General features: G+C 51.4%; 1 protein-coding gene across 1 annotated transcript in view; it reads right to left on the bottom strand.

The window, feature by feature from the left end:
- Positions 1-306: 306 nt before the first annotated feature.
- Positions 307-18,198, bottom strand: part of LOC143787936 (uncharacterized) — a 38,018-nt gene continuing 20,126 nt past the window's right edge. Inside the window, exons 7-19 of the mRNA XM_077277168.1 lie at positions 15,725-15,799; positions 15,588-15,648; positions 15,086-15,265; positions 12,884-13,047; positions 7,643-7,740; positions 5,192-5,228; positions 5,059-5,110; positions 4,881-4,951; positions 3,492-3,581; positions 3,030-3,101; positions 2,384-2,656; positions 2,246-2,308; positions 307-692 (exon numbers count right to left, since the gene is read on the bottom strand). Coding sequence (XP_077133283.1) covers positions 690-692; positions 2,246-2,308; positions 2,384-2,656; positions 3,030-3,101; positions 3,492-3,581; positions 4,881-4,951; positions 5,059-5,110; positions 5,192-5,228; positions 7,643-7,740; positions 12,884-13,047; positions 15,086-15,265; positions 15,588-15,648; positions 15,725-15,799 — 1,239 coding nt within the window. The 3' untranslated portion in view covers positions 307-689. The remainder of the gene's footprint in view (positions 693-2,245; positions 2,309-2,383; positions 2,657-3,029; positions 3,102-3,491; positions 3,582-4,880; positions 4,952-5,058; positions 5,111-5,191; positions 5,229-7,642; positions 7,741-12,883; positions 13,048-15,085; positions 15,266-15,587; positions 15,649-15,724; positions 15,800-18,198) is intronic.

Below are 18,198 nucleotides of genomic sequence, written 5' to 3'. Positions count from 1 at the left end.
CGTTCGTGCTCTCGCTGCTCATTTTTCTGTGCTCTCAGCATTTTTCATCCATTCAAGCAAATATCGAAAATGCATCAAACGACGAGTATTTTACGTATCGCTCTTACTGCTGCAAATCCTGAACGTGTGCACAGAGACCTATAGTCCACGTGTACATCGAAACGTCTCCTACACCACAAATATACATCTAGAGTCATCCCTCACTATATCCAAGTATCCGGTCACACCCCAACATTGTGTCCCCATGGTGTACGCCGCCCTGATCCTCTGCACCGGTGACTTAAGGACAAGGACGTTTCACTACAATAGTTTTAGCATTTTATTATAAAAACACATAGCAACAAGGAGACGGCGGCGGTGTACGCTGACAGCAGCGCACCCAGACGGCGGGTGTACGCCGACAGCAGCGCACCCAGACGGCAGCAGGGTACGCCGACAGCAGCGCACCCAGACGGCAGCAGGGTACGCCGACAGCAGCGCACCCAGACGGCAGCAGGGTACGCCGACAGCAGCGCACCCAGACGGCAGCAGGGTACGCCGACAGCAGCGCACCCAGGAGACGGCGGCGTACACAGACAGCGGTGCACCCAGGAGACGGCGGCGTACACAAACGGAGTTTGCTCCAGGATCCATCCCCTCCATGTTCTCCCGGTACGTTTCTCCCGCCGGATGTGCTCTCCACTTTATGTTCACTGTAATGTAAGCAGAGGAGACTGTGAGGTGCGCAGCGCATTGACAGGTGGGGTGAGGGGCACACAAGTGAAAACAGACAGGGCGCTGTGCCATGACGTCACTACGCAGCGCCAACTCAGAAGAACCGTGACCATTTAGATAGTCCTGGAGTCTCCCCGCCATGCTTCACGTGCTGCTGATAACAGAGGACAGTAGCGGTCCAGGCTCAGGATCATTTTCTAGCCTGGACAGTCCAGCAGGGCCCCCCGACCGCTCCCACCATCAGCCTGACATGTAGGATGTGGGTGGGAAATTCATTCCTGTTGCACAAGAAGGCGCACCGGGAACTCTCCCACTTCCTGACAGATCTGCACCAGAGATGACTAGAAATGTATCCCTGGAAGTTCTGGCCGGGGTGACACCATATACTGGAGCGCACATCACCTGCCTGTATCAGAACCTCGGAGTCCAGGACGTCCCTTTCTTATCAGAGTAAAATGACAAGACAGGCGTCACTGACTGCAGAGGGCGGCACAAAGACAGGGGGCGAGACATGCAGCCGGAGGGGCGAGACATGCAGCCGGAGTGTGCGCAGAGTAGTCACCTGCTGCGCGCTTTCCTCCGCTCGCTCCAGCCTCTCCAGCTCTCTCCTGGCCTGCAGCAGCCTCCTCTCTATGGCCTGATCCTCCTGCCAATAACATCCACATTTAATGTGCGGTCGCTCCATATAGCCCCCCGCACAGCAGCCCCTCGACATATACAACGGGATACAGGGGACAGCAGCTACTGGATCCACACAGGTCTAATGGGAGCTGTATCTACAGCTGATCCACCGTCACTTTGTTACATCTATTTATTGTGCAGAGTCTTCGAGATTTCTCACAGCCCTCAGTGTAAAGAATGGAGGCTTTCATTCTGCTAGTCTTGACTGGGTCAGTGATACTAAAATCCTACAGAATGTCGGGGGCCATAACCTCCTCCAGGGGCCAATGTCGGAGGGGGCCATAACCTCCTCCAGGGGCCAATGTCGGAGGGGGCCATAACCTCCTCCAGGGGCCAATGTCGGAGGGGGCCATAACCTCCTCCAGGGGCCAATGTCGGAGGGGGCCATAACCTCCTCCAGGGGCCAATGTCGGAGGGGGCCATAACCTCCTCCAGGGGCCAATGTCGGAGGGGGCCATAACCTCCTCCAGGGACCAATGTCGGAGGGGGCTATAACCTCCTCCAGGGGCCAATGTCTGGGGGGGGGGGGGGCCATAACCTCCTCCAGGGGCCAATGTCGGAGGGGGCCATAACCTCCTCCAGGGGCCAATGTCGGAGGGGGCTATTAACCTCCTCCAGGGGCTATAACCTCCTCCAGGGGCCAATGTCTGGGGGGCTATAACCTCCTCCAGGGGCCAATGTCTGGGGGGGGGCATAACCTCCTCCAGGGGCTATAAACTCCTCCAGGGGCCATGTCTGGGGGGCTATAACCTCCTCCAGGGGCCAATGCCAGATGAGACACAGTGGGGAAATAACAAGTAGGCAGAAGACTAGTATGTAACAAGCCTCAGACGTTGTGAGCGCCCCCTACCTTCTGCTCCAGGTAGGCCTGCTGGTTGTAGCACTTTCTGAGCTTTTGGATGGCGAGGTTTCTCTGTGGAGAGGGGACAGCATTACACACGTTATGTAGCGGGGCGGGGGCGTTACACTGTGCAGTGCGGGGTCCTACCTTGTGCAGATCCGATAACTTCTGATGCCGGATTAATGCCTCCTTATGGGGAAACTGACGGAGACATAACAGACAAGCCATCTTCTTCCAATCTGTTACCTCGTCACGGGTGACCGCAGTGCTGGGTGCAGGGGACTTCGGGGTAGGTTTTGGAGCAGGGGTAGGCTTTGGAGTAGGGCTTGGAGATGCCCGGGGAGGCGGCAACTCTTCCTCCTCTTCCTCGCTGTCATCACCATATTCCCCCAGAAGCTTTATTAGAGGGTTGTCCTTTGGCTGCAGAGAAAGGATGAGGACACTAGCGAGCGTGCACGGATAAGACGTTATTGGAGCGTGCTCGAGTGCTAATGGAGAATCTGCAGGGTGCTCGAATACTGTATACAAGTCCCCGCAGCTGCATGTCTCGTGTGTTAGACAGCTGCAAAACATGCAGCAATTGATTGTTAGGCCATTCCCAGCATGTGTTGCTGCCAACACGCAAGACATGCAGCCGTGGGGACTCGTACACAGTATTCGAGCACGCTGCAGATTCTCCATTAGCACTCGAGTATGCTCCGATAACGTCTTACCCGTGCACGCTCATCACTAATAAGGAGTTGATATCGGTCGGCTGAGACACCACCAGGAATTACACATGTACAGAAATTACCTCTGGAGGCGGCTCAACCCTGTTTGTCACTGGAGGGGGCAGCGGCCTCTTAAACGGATCGTTTTCCAAATCCTGAAAATAAAAACAAGCAGTGAGTAAGCATAAAAAGACACAGGGCGGGGCGGGGGCGCAGCACTGGGCGGCGCGGGGGCGCAGCACGGGGCGGCGCGAGCGCGCAGCACGGGGCGGGGCGAGCGCGCAGCACGGGGCGGGGCGAGCGCGCAGCACAAGGAGGCGGAGGAGGGGAAGGCGAGCGCATAGCACAAGGCAGTGGAGGGCGACGCACGCAACAAAAGGAAGAGGGGAGGGCGAGAGCACGAGCACAGCACAAGGCTGTGGTGGGGAGGGAAAGTGCTCAGCACAAGGAGGAGGGGAGACTGAGCACGAAGAACAAGGCAGCAGAGGGGAGGGCGAGCGCGCAGCACAAGGTGGCGGAGGGGAGGCACTCCATCACCCGCTCACCTTCTCTTCGGTGAAGCCTCTCCTCGGCGGGCGGCTTGCTGGCACCTTTTTGCTGCTGCCTGGAGTTTGCTTACAATTGTCGTTTTTACGCTGAGGAGACAAGACGGACTATCAGAGGAACAGGCAGGACAGGGGTTGTAATACCTGGTTACTGCAATATCCCCATCAGATTCTTGCCGCCTCCAGGAAAGCTGAATGACAGTCAGGACGTCCGCCTCACAGTCCCAGACCTGGGGGACAGCCAAATGTCACGTACCCACTTCTCAGCACGTGACTTGGGATTGTGCCTGCAAGGGTTAATCTATCTCCCCTCTCTCAGTCCAGCATTCAACCTCTGTCCTATGCTGTAATGGGATCATAAATCACACACCGACCCAGGCCACACACCCGCTCATACGCGCTGCCACCACTCACCGACAGACCACACACCCGCTCATACACACTGCCACCACTCACCGAACACACGGGCGAGGAGTCCAGGAAATATTACTAGTACTGTGTGCCAATCTGCAGGATCACACACTTTAAGGCTATGGATTCTTTACAACATACAAGGTTCAGACTTATTAAAGTTTTATGCTTTAATATAAAAAGGTACAGTGCTTACAATAAAAGAGTATAAAAATACAGAAATAAAAAAAATGACATAAATATGCAAAACAGTTATAAAAATAAAAAGAGAAAACTTACAGAAATATGTAAACTTTGCAATCCGGCATTCTGCTCCCTGAGGAAGGGGTGAATATGGAATGGATCACACCAGCGTGGCTGCCCCTCAATCTGTGAGCAGCTTTCTATGTGTAAAGGCCTAATTTTAGTTAACCTGGAGGTCAAATTTCTAGACCAGCCTCTCAGGTTAATATTCTAATCCTTAGTTTGTGACTGGATCCCGGCTATTTTACCAATGAAAACATTATTTTTCTTTGAACACTCTTCGTGTAATCTGTCTTTCTCTGAGTAAATATACAGTGTCAGGCTGCAATTTGGCATCTTTTCATAGGAGTCAGAAGGTGTGAAGTGTCTGAGCAAGGTCCCCTGGGGTGACTGGAGCCAGGAGACTGCCTTCTCAGGATAACACATACAGTCAGGACAGATGCTAATTTACTGCTGGTCATACATCTATATATATATATTTTACTACACCGGGCTTCTGTATATTCACTACAGCCGACGCCCACGTCTACACTCCAGAGCTGCACTCACAATCCCACTGCTATTGGAAACCGTCAGTAAGCTTGAGGACGGACATCCCCTCGGCAGTGTAGCTGGGATCCTATAATGCCTTTCAGGGGGTGGCGGGAGACAGGGTTCCAACTTTTCAGTTTTGAATAGTGATTGCAGCTCTTGAGAAGAACATCCACCCCAGACTAAGGAGGGTCCAGAACTTACCTGGTTTTTGCAGTTACTGGGTTGGGGGTTCACATATCTGCCGGATCTGGGGTCATAACTCGGACGGGCAGCTGATGCAAAATAAAAGGATAATTAAATGAAGTAAAAGTCTTCCCCAAAGTCAAAATTAAGAGCCACGCTCCTCCTGGCAGGATCAGGACCCTCTCCCCGTTCTTACTGTGCCCCTTGTGTCCTGGGTGAGCGGCAGACCTCTTTTGCGCTTGGCGTTTCTAAAACAGACAGACAAGTGGTTAATGGTTGTCAGCGGCAAGGGCGTCCGCAGGAGGCAGGGGAGACGGGCATGGACTCACCCTCCTTGTTGCAGCTTTAACATTTTTCTTTTTGAGCCTGTGGAGATGTGGAAAAAAGGTGAAGATTTACTACTTTGCCGCCTGATACCAGCGCGCCGTGTATGTAGGGCGGTCGTGACCGGCATCTCCAATGGTCTCCGGATCCGATCACTGTGGCGGTCATGTACCATGTGCTTGTTCTAGTGTTGTCATGGCAGCAGCTGTTTACCGACTTACTGTCATTTGACCTTAAATGACCTGTGATCAGGATTGTGCTCAGTGACTACAGACAGTGTCAGGTCGGTGCCGTTATACTGATTACACTGATACCTGTGATCAGGATTGTGCTCAGTGACTACAGTGTCAGATCGGTACCGTTATACTGATTACACTGATACCTGTGATGAGGATTGTGCTCAGTGACTACAGGCAGTGTCAGGTCGGTGCTGTTATACTGATTACACGGATACCTGTGATCAGGGTTGTGCTCAGTGACTACAGTGTCAGATCGGTACCGTTATACTGATTACACTGATACCTGTGATGAGGATTGTGCTCAGTGACTACAGGCAGTGTCAGGTCGGTGCCGTTATACTGATTACACTGATACCTGTGATCAGGATTGTGCTCAGTGACTACAGACAGTGTCAGGTCGGTGCCGTTATACTGATTACACTGATACCTGTGATCAGGATTGTGCTCAGTGACTACAGACAGTGTCAGGTCGGTGCCGTTATACTGATTACACTGATACCTGTGATCAGGATTGTGCTCAGTGACTACAGACAGTGTCACGTCGGTGCCGTTATACTGATTACACTGATACCTGTGATCAGGATTGTGCTCAGTGACTACAGACAGTGTCAGGTCGGTGCCGTTATACTGATTACACTGATACCTGTGATCAGGATTGTGCTCAGTGACTACAGGCAGTGTCAGGTCGGTGCTGTTATACTGATTACACTGATACCTGTGATCAGGATTGTGCTCAGTGACTACAGGCAGTGTCAGGTCGGTGCCGTTATACTGATTACACTGATACCTGTGATCAGGGTTGTGCTCAGTGACTACAGTGTCAGGTCGGTGCCGTTATACTGATTACACTGATACCTGTGATCAGGGTTGTGCTCAGTGACTACAGTGTCAGGTCGGTGCCGTTATACTGATTACACTGATACCTGTGATCAGGATTGTGCTCAGTGACTACAGACAGTGTCAGGTCGGTGCCGTTATACTGATTACACTGATACCTGTGATCAGGATTGTGCTCAGTGACTACAGACAGTGTCAGGTCGGTGCCGTTATACTGATTACACTGATACCTGTGATCAGGATTGTGCTCAGTGACTACAGACAGTGTCAGGTCGGTGCCGTTATACTAATTACACTGATACCTGTGATCAGGATTGTGCTCAGTGACTACAGGCAGTGTCAGGTCGGTGCCGTTATACTGATTACACTGATACCTGTGATCAGGATTGTGCTCAGTGACTACAGGCAGTGTCAGGTCGGTGCCGTTATACTGATTACACTGATACCTGTGATCAGGATTGTGCTCAGTGACTACTGACAGTGTCAGGTCGGTGCCGTTATACTGATTACACTGATACCTGTGATCAGGATTGTGCTCAGTGACTACAGACAGTGTCAGGTCGGTGCCGTTATACTGATTACACTGATACCTGTGATCAGGATTGTGCTCAGTGACTACAGGCAGTGTCAGGTCGGTGCCGTTATACTGATTACACTGATACCTGTGATCAGGATTGTGCTCAGTGACTACTGACAGTGTCAGGTCGGTGCCGTTATACTGATTACACTGATACCTGTGATCAGGATTGTGCTCAGTGACTACAGACAGTGTCAGGTCGGTGCCGTTATACTGATTACACTGATACCTGTGATCAGGATTGTGCTCAGTGACTACTGACAGTGTCAGGTCGGTGCCGTTATACTGATTACACTGATACCTGTGATCAGGATTGTGCTCAGTGACTACAGACAGTGTCAGGTCGGTGCCGTTATACTGATTACACTGATACCTGTGATCAGGATTGTGCTCAGTGACTACAGGCAGTGTCAGGTCGGTGCCGTTATACTGATTACACTGATACCTGTGATCAGGATTGTGCTCAGTGACTACTGACAGTGTCAGGTCGGTGCCGTTATACTGATTACACTGATACCTGTGATCAGGATTGTGCTCAGTGACTACAGGCAGTGTCAGGTCGGTGCCGTTATACTGATTACACTGATACCTGTGATCAGGATTGTGCTCAGTGACTACTGACAGTGTCAGGTCGGTGCCGTTATACTGATTACACTGATACCTGTGATCAGGATTGTGCTCAGTGACTACAGGCAGTAAGACAAGTTTAGCTTTAGAAAATGGAATTACTATAGAAAGTCAGTTTTAATTCTCATGTCAGGGATAACCGGGCATTCATGGCAGGTCGGACCCTTAACACTCACTTCCTATCAGCATGAGCCAAGTCCATGGTCACCGGCTTCCCTTCAATTGAGAGCGGAGGTATCCGGTAACGAATCAACGTGGTGAGACGAACGGCTTCCTACAAGAGAAGTAAACGGTGTACACACACTGAAAAAGTAAGAGAACCCCCAGCGGTCAGTGAAGTTACCGGAGACTGACGAGTTCTACATAAATTCCCGGATTAGCGAGAATCACTTTCATTGTGAAATGTGGTTCAGAAAAATGAATATTTAAAAAAACCCTCATAAAACGGTCCTGGACTTCGTTGGGGTGCAAGCGATATAAAAAGTCTACACGCCCGATAAATCCCAGGTTTGTCATGTAAAATAATCGTACTACGAAGAAAAATTTCAGGACTTCTCCCCCATTAATGTCGCCCACATTCTGCGCAAATCCACTGAGAAACAAACTGAAGGCATTTTGATGGAACATAAAAATAACTACAATAATGTGGTTGCATAAGTGTGCACACCCTCATATCAGTGGCTGGTTCTGAGCACAACCCCAGCCAATCACATCTCGTGTTACACAGTCAGCGCTCAGCCGCCATCATTTACAGCGACTGATGAACCCCAGAGAAAGTGTCGCTGCTCGCAGAGGATTTTGTAAACAGCTGACAACACAGCAGAGGATATCAGTGTGGAAAGTTGTCAGGGGAAAAATATAAACATTTCCCAAACATCAGATCTACTACGGACACTGAAGACGTCATCAAAAAGGGGCTGAAATCCTGAAAACAGAGACATCACCGAGAACTGGACGTCCCTCAGAAATTTATCAAAAGACAAGAACAAAATTGGTGCTGGAGAAAGCAAGAGGCCGACAGCAACATTAGAGGATCTGCAGTAAAGCTGGTGGGGACATTCCCACGTATTCTTCATCTGTCCGACCTGCGGGGTCAGAAGGGGCAAGATGGAGCCTTTCCTCACAAACAAGAGCATCGAGGCCAGCAATGTTCTGCCAAAACCTCCATCACATCGGCCAGAAGGAAACATGTTCTGTCTGGTGAGACCGAGGGGAGAGGGGGACGTTTGTGGCCAGAACTCCAAAAGTTATGTGACTAAAAGCTAAAGATGAGGAGGAATTTCACCTGTCAGCTCCACCGACCCCAAATCACCAAAATATCGGCTTCACCAGAAGAAGATGGACGTTCGGGAGCGGAGAGTGCAGACCCCGACACAAGGGACAATCTGTGGTGACCTGAAGAGGACGCAGTACACAGGAGATGCCCCCACAATCTGTGGTGACCTGAAGAGGACGCTGTACACAGGAGATGTCCCCGCAATCTGTGGTGACCTGAAGAGGGCGCTGTACACAGGAGATGTCCCCGCAATCTGTGGTGACCTGAAGAGGGCGCTGTACACAGGAGATGTCCCCGCAATCTGTGGTGACCTGAAGAGGGCGCTGTACACAGGAGATGTCCCCGCAATCTGTGGTGACCTGAAGAGGGCGCTGTACACAGGAGATGTCCCCGCAATCTGTGGTGACCTGAAGAGGGCGCTGTACACAGGAGATGTCCCCGCAATCTGTGGTGACCTGAAGAGGACGCTGTACACAGGAGATGCCCCCGCAATCTGTGGTGACCTGAAGAGGGCGCTGTACACAGGAGATGTCCCCGCAATCTGTGGTGACCTGAAGAGGGCGCTGTACACAGGAGATGCCCCCGCAATCTGTGGTGACCTGAAGAGGACGCTGTACACAGGAGATGCCCCCGCAATCTGTGGTGACCTGAAGAGGACGCTGTACACAGGAGATGCCCCCGCAATCTGTGGTGACCTGAAGAGGACGCTGTACACAGGAGATGTCCCCGCAATCTGTGGTGACCTGAAGAGGGCGCTGTACACAGGAGATGTCCCCGCAATCAGTGGTGACCTGAAGAGGACGCTGTACACAGGAGATGCCCCCGCAATCTGTGGTGACCTGAAGAGGACGTTGTACACGGGAGATGTCCCCCGCAATCTATGGTGACCTGAAGAGGGCGCTGTACACAGGAGATGTCCCCGCAATCTGTGGTGACCTGAAGAGGACGCTGTACACAGGAGATGTCCCCGCAATCTGTGGTGACCTGAAGAGGACGCTGTACACAGGAGATGTCCCCGCAATCTGTGGTGACCTGAAGAGGGCGCTGTACACAGGAGATGTCCCAGCAATCTGTGGTGACCTGAAGAGGACGCTGTACACAGGAGATGTCCCCGCAATCTGTGGTGACCTGAAGAGGGCGCTGTACACAGGAGATGTCCCCGCAATCTGTGGTGACCTGAAGAGGGCGCTGTACACAGGAGATGTCCCCGCTATCTGTGGTGACCTGAAGAGGGCGCTGTACACAGGAGATGTCCCCACAATCTGTGGTGACCTGAAGAGGGCGCTGTACACAGGAGATGTCCCCGCAATCTGTGGTGACCTGAAGAGGACGCTGTACACAGGAGATGCCCCCGTAATCTGTGGTGATCTGAAGAGGGCGCTGTACACAGGAGATGTCCCCGCAATCTGTGGTGACCTGAAGAGGACGCTGTACACAGGAGATGCCCCCGTAATCTGTGGTGACCTGAAGAGGGCGCTGTACACAGGAGATGCCCCCGCAATCTGTGGTGACCTGAAGAGGGCGCTGTACACAGGAGATGCCCCCGCAATCTGTGGTGATCTGAAGAGGGCGCTGTACACAGGAGATGTCCCCGCAATCTGTGGTGACCTGAAGAGGACGCTGTACACAGGAGATGCCCCCGCAATCTGTGGTGACCTGAAGAGGACGCTGTACACAGGAGATGTCCCCGCAATCTGTGGTGACCTGAAGAGGACGCTGTACACAGGAGATGTCCCCCAATCTGTGGTGACCTGAAGAGGGCGCTGTACACAGGAGATGTCCCCGCAATCTGTGGTGACCTGAAGAGGGCGCTGTACACAGGAGATGTCCCCGCAATCTGTGGTGACCTGAAGAGGGCGCTGTACACAGGAGATGTCCCCGCAATCTGTGGTGACCTGAAGAGGACGCTGTACACGGGAGATGTCCCTGCAATCTGTGGTGACCTGAAGAGGGCGCTGTACACAGGAGATGCCCCCGCAATCTGTGGTGACCTGAATACACAGGAGATGTCCCCGCAATCTGTGGTGACCTGAAGAGGACGCTGTACACAGGAGATGTCCCGCAATCTGTGGTGACCTGAAGAGGGCGCTGTACACAGGAGATGTCCCCGCAATCTGTGGTGACCTGAAGAGGGCGCTGTACACAGGAGATGTCCCCGCAATCTGTGGTGACCTGAAGAGGACGCTGTACACAGGAGATGTCCCCGCAATCTGTGGTGACCTGAAGAGGGCGCTGTACACAGGAGATGTCCCCGCAATCTGTGGTGACCTGAAGAGGACGCTGTACACAGGAGATGCCCCCGCAATCTGTGGTGACCTGAAGAGGACGCTGTACACAGGAGATGTCCCCGCAATCTGTGGTGACCTGAAGAGGACGCTGTACACAGGAGATGTCCCCGCAATCTGTGGTGACCTGAAGAGGACGCTGTACACGGGAGATGTCCCCGCAATCTGTGGTGACCTGAAGAGGACGCTGTACACAGGAGATGTCCCTGCAATCTGTGGTGACCTGAAGAGGGCGCTGTACACAGGAGATGTCCCCCCAATCTGTGGTGACCTGAAGAGGGCGCTGTACACGGGAGATGTCCCCGCAATCTGTGGTGACCTGAAGAGGACGCTGTACACAGGAGATGTCCCCGCAATCTGTGGTGACCTGAAGAGGGCGCTGTACACAGGAGATGCCCCCGCAATCTGTGGTGATCTGAAGAGGGCGCTGTACACAGGAGATGTCCCCGCAATCTGTGGTGACCTGAAGAGGACGCTGTACACAGGAGATGTCCCCGCAATCTGTGGTGACCTGAAGAGGGCGCTGTACACAGGAGATGTCCCCGCAATCTGTGGTGACCTGAAGAGGACGCTGTACACAGGAGATGTCCCCGCAATCTGTGGTGACCTGAAGAGGGCGCTGTACACAGGAGATGTCCCCGCAATCTGTGGTGACCTGAAGAGGACGCTGTACACAGGAGATGTCCCCGCAATCTGTGGTGACCTGAAGAGGGCGCTGTACACAGGAGATGCCCCCGCAATCTGTGGTGACCTGAAGAGGACGCTGTACACAGGAGATGTCCCCATAATCTGTGGTGACCTGAAGAGGACGCTGTACACAGGAGATGCCCCCGCAATCTGTGGTGACCTGAAGAGGGCGCTGTACACAGGAGATGTCCCCGCAATCTGTGGTGACCTGAAGAGGACGCTGTACACAGGAGATGTCCCCGCAATCTGTGGTGACCTGAAGAGGGCGCTGTACACAGGAGATGTCCCCGCAATCTGTGGTGACCTGAAGAGGACGCCGTACACAGGAGATGCCCCCGCAATCTGTGGTGACCTGAAGAGGGCGCTGTACACAGGAGATGTCCCCGCAATCTGTGGTGACCTGAAGAGGGCGCTGTACACAGGAGATGCCCCCGCAATCTGTGGTGACCTGAAGAGGGCGCTGTACACAGGAGATGTCCCCGCAATCTGTGGTGACCTGAAGAGGGCGCTGTACACAGGAGATGCCCCCGCAATCTGTGGTGACCTGAAGAGGGCGCTGTACACAGGAGATGTCCCCGCAATCTGTGGTGACCTGAAGAGGGCGCTGTACACAGGAGATGCCCCCGCAATCTGACATGTGGAGCTGCTGCCACGAGGAGCCGGCAAAGATCATCAATCCCAGATGTGCCGAGCGATCGACCCCCAACCCAAAAACACAGAATGCCTGAAATTCACAGGAGACTGCAGTAAAGTATTAGTGTAAGGGCGTGTAGATTTATACATCTGCATTATTTTACTTTTTTTCTCCTCCCCACTTGAAAAGATTTGAGTTTCTCAGTGGACTATGTACAAATTCTGGCGACATTACAGGAGGGGAAATAGTTCTGAAATTATTCTTCTTGGTAGAATTGACTTCCACGACATGTCACGGAGGGGTGCGGTAAATATCAGTGTGACCCCCGACACAGAGGAATGAGGTGTAGAAGGCAATCTTTGGGGCATGCTGGAGCACAATGCCCAGCTTCCTCCCAGGGTAAGACTGTGGCCAGCACGTGTCCCCACCCGATAACAGCCAGGACACTATGGGAAGATCATGGGTGTAACCCAGATTCACAAGGAGAACGGCCAGAACCCCAGAGTCACCCGTCTGCTGCGGCCCGGATCTCTACCTTGTGGCTCCTGAGCTCAATGAAGGCCATCTTCTCCTGATTGTTCCGGCGTTTTTTCTTCACGATTTCGACCTTACCCACCAACAGGTATGGCACGAACGGCTGCAGTGCTTTCACCACGTTCATCGGTGTCGTACATAGCGGGATTCCATAGATGACGATGACTGTGGATTGAGAAGATGACAAGTCTATAACAAACTAGAACAACGGTCCCTCTGACAGTAGCTGGGAGAATCAACATCATGAAGTGATAGTCCTCCCTGAACTCCTGTATGTTGCCAACAGTCCGCCTCAATAGTCCCACACAAGGCCTTTGCCACGATTACCTCCCCTTTAGAGTCCCTCATATTGGGCTCAGACTTACCGCTCTTCAGAGGTCCAGCGTGGAGGCGGCACACGCCCGGGCCTCACCGTCTACAACACTGCATTGCCCAGTTCTGAGTCTTCAGAGATCTCTCTATCTATCTATCTATCTATCTATCTATCTATATCTCAAATCTCCACACAAATGCCCCATTAAAAAAAATGCATATTTGGTATCACCGCGTCCAGAATCGCCCAATGTATCAATCAAAAAAGAACTGATCCAATCGTTAAACCAAGAAAGAAAAAAAAAAAAACGTAAAAACTCCAGAATTAATTTGTTTTTGCCGTAACATTACATTAAAATGCAATAATGCAATCGTATCTGCATTAAAATGGTGTCAAAAAATATGGTCTGTAATTTCCTGGCTCCGTCTTCTTTCCTTTTTTTGCAGATAGGGACATTTGCCCTTCTCCAATCTTCCGTTCTCCAGGATATTTCAGAGATTCTGGCTAGTGGTTCTGCAATTTCCTCTGCTCTTTTCAGTCCCCTAGAATGTAATTCATCTGGGCCAGGAAATGTAAATTCATGTAAATCAGCTAAGTGTTCCCTCAGCATCCCTCCGTTTATGGATAGTGTGGATTCTTTTATTCCTTCGATGACACCGTGAAGATCAGGTGATGATACATTTGCTTTCTTAGAGAACACAGATGCAAAAAAGGAATTTTAAAGTTCGGTTTCTCAATATAATTTCTGACCACTTCATCCTTTTCATCCTGTATAAGTTCTATAGCATCTGACTTTTCTTTTACTTTTGACATACCCCCAAATCCTCTCTTCCTGCTTTTGGTCTCCCTTACAAGCCTCACTTCATTCCTGGCTTTAGCTCTTCTAACTCTTGCCCTGCAGACACCACTATATTCTTTTGTAGATATGCCCCTCTTTCCATTAAATATACATTTCTTTTTTCCTTTTTAACAAGTGATTAAGTTCTGTGTTCATCCATCCTGGTCTCTTTAAATGCTTCCAATTTGTCCTTTTTCGGATTTGTTACCGATTGTGCGGTGAGAATTTCATGTAAAGTCTCCCATCCTTCTTGTACATTTCTGTCCTTTAGAACATCCGGCCATTGGACCTTTCCTACCCTCTTGCCAAGTCCATTAAAATCTGACCTTTCTGAAGTCCAACCTTAAAGTCTGAGTCCCTGTTGTCTTCCTCCTCTTATAATCCAAAATTCAAGGATAGCATGATCACTGCCTCCAAAATTCACAGCCACCTTTACTTCCTCAACCATTTCATCCCCGTTTTATCCCCTGCCCGTTTCCCTCGGTGCTCGCCATCCCCTGCCCGTTTCCCTCGGTGCTCGCCATCCCCTGCCCGTTTCCCTCGGTGCTCGCCATCCCCTGCCCGTTTCCCTCGGTGCTCGCGATCCCCTGCCCGTTTCTCTCGGTGCTCGCCATCCCCTGCCCGTTTCCCTCGGTGCCCGCCATCCCCTGCCCGTTTCCCTCGGTGCCCGCCATCCCCTGCCCGTTTCCCTCGGTGCTTGCCATCCCCTGCCCGTTTCCCTCGGTGCTTGCCATCCCCTGCCCGTTTCTCTCGGTGCCCGCCATCCCCTGCCCGTTTCCCTCGGTGCCCGCCATCCCCTGCCCGTTTCCCTCGGTGCTCGCCATCCCCTGCCCGTTTCTCTCGGTGCTCGCCATCCCCTGCCCGTTTCTCTCGGTGCTCGCCATCCCCTGCCCGTTTCTCTCGGTGCTCGCCATCCCCTGCCCGTTTCTCTCGGTGCTCGCCATCCCCTGCCCGTTTCTCTCGGTGCTCGCCATCCCCTGCCTGTTCCCCTCGGTGATTGTCATCCCTTGCCTGTTTCTCTCGGAGCTCCCCATCCCCCACCCGTTACTCACTTTTGCTTGACTTGTTGACCTTTTGCTCCTTCTCTTTCTTAGGCGAGGAGCCTCTCTCATCATCAGGACTGTGGCCGGGGAGACTCTGGTTGGCCGCACGCTTCATGGCACGCCGAAAAGTAGCGGAAGGTGACACTGTAGCGTCTTTCTGGGCATCTCGGAGAGGCAGGTGGTCGGACCCTACATGAAAGAAGGATTTACATTAAATTTAGCTACTCTGATGGCCCTCACTTCTGGATCGGGAGGCCGGGGTGATGTGGCGTGTCACAGGCCTGCCAGGTACCATACACCATAGAATACGAGGTGCTGTTTAACCCCTTATTCTCCGGTCACTTCTGGTTCTCTCAGGCTGCAGGAGTTTGGCTATCCTCGGCTTTGTTTCTCGCTGTGGTGCATTGTGGGAGTGACTGCAGAACACGGGAGCGCAGCTCTGGATGTTACTACCATGTGTAGGAGAGAAGCAGAGGAGGATGATGAGCATAGTCCGGCCCCAGGGACCTACCTGCCCGGAGTGCGCTGCACTGCCAGCACCTTTCCTTAGATAGGATGTTCACTGCCTTGCACTGCGGGAGAGACAACAGAGAAGATAAGAGGAGGAGCGGGGCCACACATCCTGCCGGCCCGGGCCACACAGCTCACCTGCTGACAGTTCCACCGGTCTGAATTGTTCTTATACTTCAGACTGACTTTCTTTCCTTTAAAATGTAGGACGCCCTAAAAACCGAAAGAAACATATAAAACAGCAAACAACGAGGCGGGAAGCGAAAACAGAAGAGGCGCCGCCAACGTACAGTTGTGGCCAAAAGTATTGACACCCCTGCAATTCTGTCAGATAATACTCAGTTTCTTCCTGAAAATGATTGCAAACACAAATTCTTTGTTATTATCTTCATTTAATTTGTCTTAAATGAAAAAACACAAAAAGAATTGTCCTAAAGCCAAATTGGATATAATTCCACACCAACCATAAAAAAGGGGGTGGACAAAAGTATTGGCACTGTCAGAAAAATCATGTGATGCTTCTGTAATTAGTGTAACTAACAGCCCCTGTAACTTACCTGTGGCACCTGACAGCTGTTGGCAATAACTAAATCACACTTGCAGCCAGTTGACACGGATTAAAGTTGTCTCAACCTCTGTCCTGTGTCCTTGTGTGCACCACATTGAGCATGGAGAAAAGAAAGAAGACCAAAGAACTGTCTGAGGACTTGAGAAACCAAATTGTGAGGAAGCATGAGCAATCTCAAGGCTACAAGTCCATCTCCAAAGACCTGAATGTTCCTGTATCTACTGTGCGCAGTGTCATCAAGAAGTGTAAAGCCCATGGCACTGTGGCTAACCTCCCTAGATGTGGACGGAAAAGAAACATTGACAAGAGATTTCAACGCAAGATTGTGCGGATGTTGGATAAAGAACCTCGACTAACATCCAAACAAGTTCAAGCTGCCCTGCAGTCCGAGGGTACAACAGTGTCAACCCGTACTATCCGTCAGCGTCTGAATGAAAAGGGACTGTATGGTAGGAGACCCAGGAAGACCCCACTTCTTACCCCGAGACATAAAAAAGCCAGGCTGGAGTTTGCCAAAACTTACCTGAAAAAGCCTAAAACGTTTTGGAAGAATGTTCTCTGGTCAGATGAGGCAAAAGTAGAGCTTTTTGGGCAAAGGCATCAACATAGAGTTTACAGGAGAAAAAAGAGGCATTCAAAGAAAAGAACACGGTCCCTACAGTCAAACATGGCGGAGGTTCCCTGATGTTTTGGGGTTGCTTTGCTGCCTCTGGCACTGGACTGCTTGACCGTGTGCGTGGCATTATGAAGTCTGAAGACTACCAATAAATTTTGCAGCATAATGTAGGGCCCAGTGTGAGAAAGCTGGGTCTCCCTCAGAGGTCATGGGTCTACCAGCAGGACAATGACCCAAAACACACTTCAAAAAGCACTAGAAAATGGTTTGAGAGAAAGCACTGGAGACTTCTAAGGTGGCCAGCAATGAGTCCAGACCTGAATCCCATAGAACACCCGTGGAGAGATCTAAAAACGGCAGTTTGGAGAAGGCACCCTTCAAATATCAGGGACCTGGAGCAGTTTGCCAAAGAGGAATGGTCTAAAATTCCAGCAGAGCATTGTAAGAAACTCATCGATGGTTATCGGAAGCGGTTGGTCGCAGTTATTTTGGCTAAAGGCTGTGCAACCAAGTATTAGGCTGAGGGTGCCAATACTTTTGTCTGGCCCATTTTTGGAGTTTTGTGTGAAATGATCAATGTTTTGCTTTTTGCTTCATTCTCTTTTGTGTTTTTTTCATTTAAGACAAATTAAATGAAGATAATTATACCAAAGAATTTGTGTTTGCAATCATTTTCAGGAACAAACTGAGTATTATCTGACAGAATTGCAGGGGTGTCAATACGTTTGGCCACAACTGTATTTATAAAAAGGAGGGTGATTCCAGGCAGCAAGTCACTTTATTCAGTGTGTTATTTAGACCCAAGTCCTCAGAAATAGCCTCGTCGGATCTCTTCTGGGTGGTGCGTGCATAAAGAACGTGTATTCTATTGGAAAGGCCGCACTCGCCGGATCCTTCCTTCCAGATGTGGATCTAATCCATATCATCGGCTACACTGGTATTAGCGGAGGTGCCGGGGTCCCGGGAGCTCTTTCATGAACAGTGAGACTTGCCGGACTACGGCCGTTTCACGCCTTGCTGGCACTTCTACGGGGTCCATAAAAAAAAAAAAACAACAACAGGCGCCACCAACGTATTCCTTGTGCAGAAACTGACCGACAGCGTCACAAAAACTAAGTGACCCCCAGCATATACGGCGTGCACAGCCCCTGACAGGGACGCGACCACGCAGAGCGTCTGCCGTCCATCACTGTGTAATGAGCAGTTCTGGATCCTTCACTTCTCACCGTTGTGAGATCTCTGCAGACCCTCAGTCTCACAATGTGTCGGTGTGGCCAAGATCCCCTGACCGGGCATACAGGCAGTAGGTCTCTGGTACATTGTAACAATCCCCCAGTAGTGGGAGGATCAGATTCTTGGTGCACCGTTCACTGACAGCAATCTCCAAAATGGAGAGGAACTGTACTGGAGAAGGAAAGGAAGAAGAAC

Source organism: Ranitomeya variabilis, chromosome 8 (genome assembly GCF_051348905.1).
Source record: "Ranitomeya variabilis isolate aRanVar5 chromosome 8, aRanVar5.hap1, whole genome shotgun sequence".
Classification (NCBI taxonomy): Eukaryota; Metazoa; Chordata; class Amphibia; order Anura; family Dendrobatidae; genus Ranitomeya; species Ranitomeya variabilis.
The sequence above is the reverse complement of the archived record's forward strand: the minus strand, read 5'-3'. Positions and strand labels throughout refer to the sequence as shown.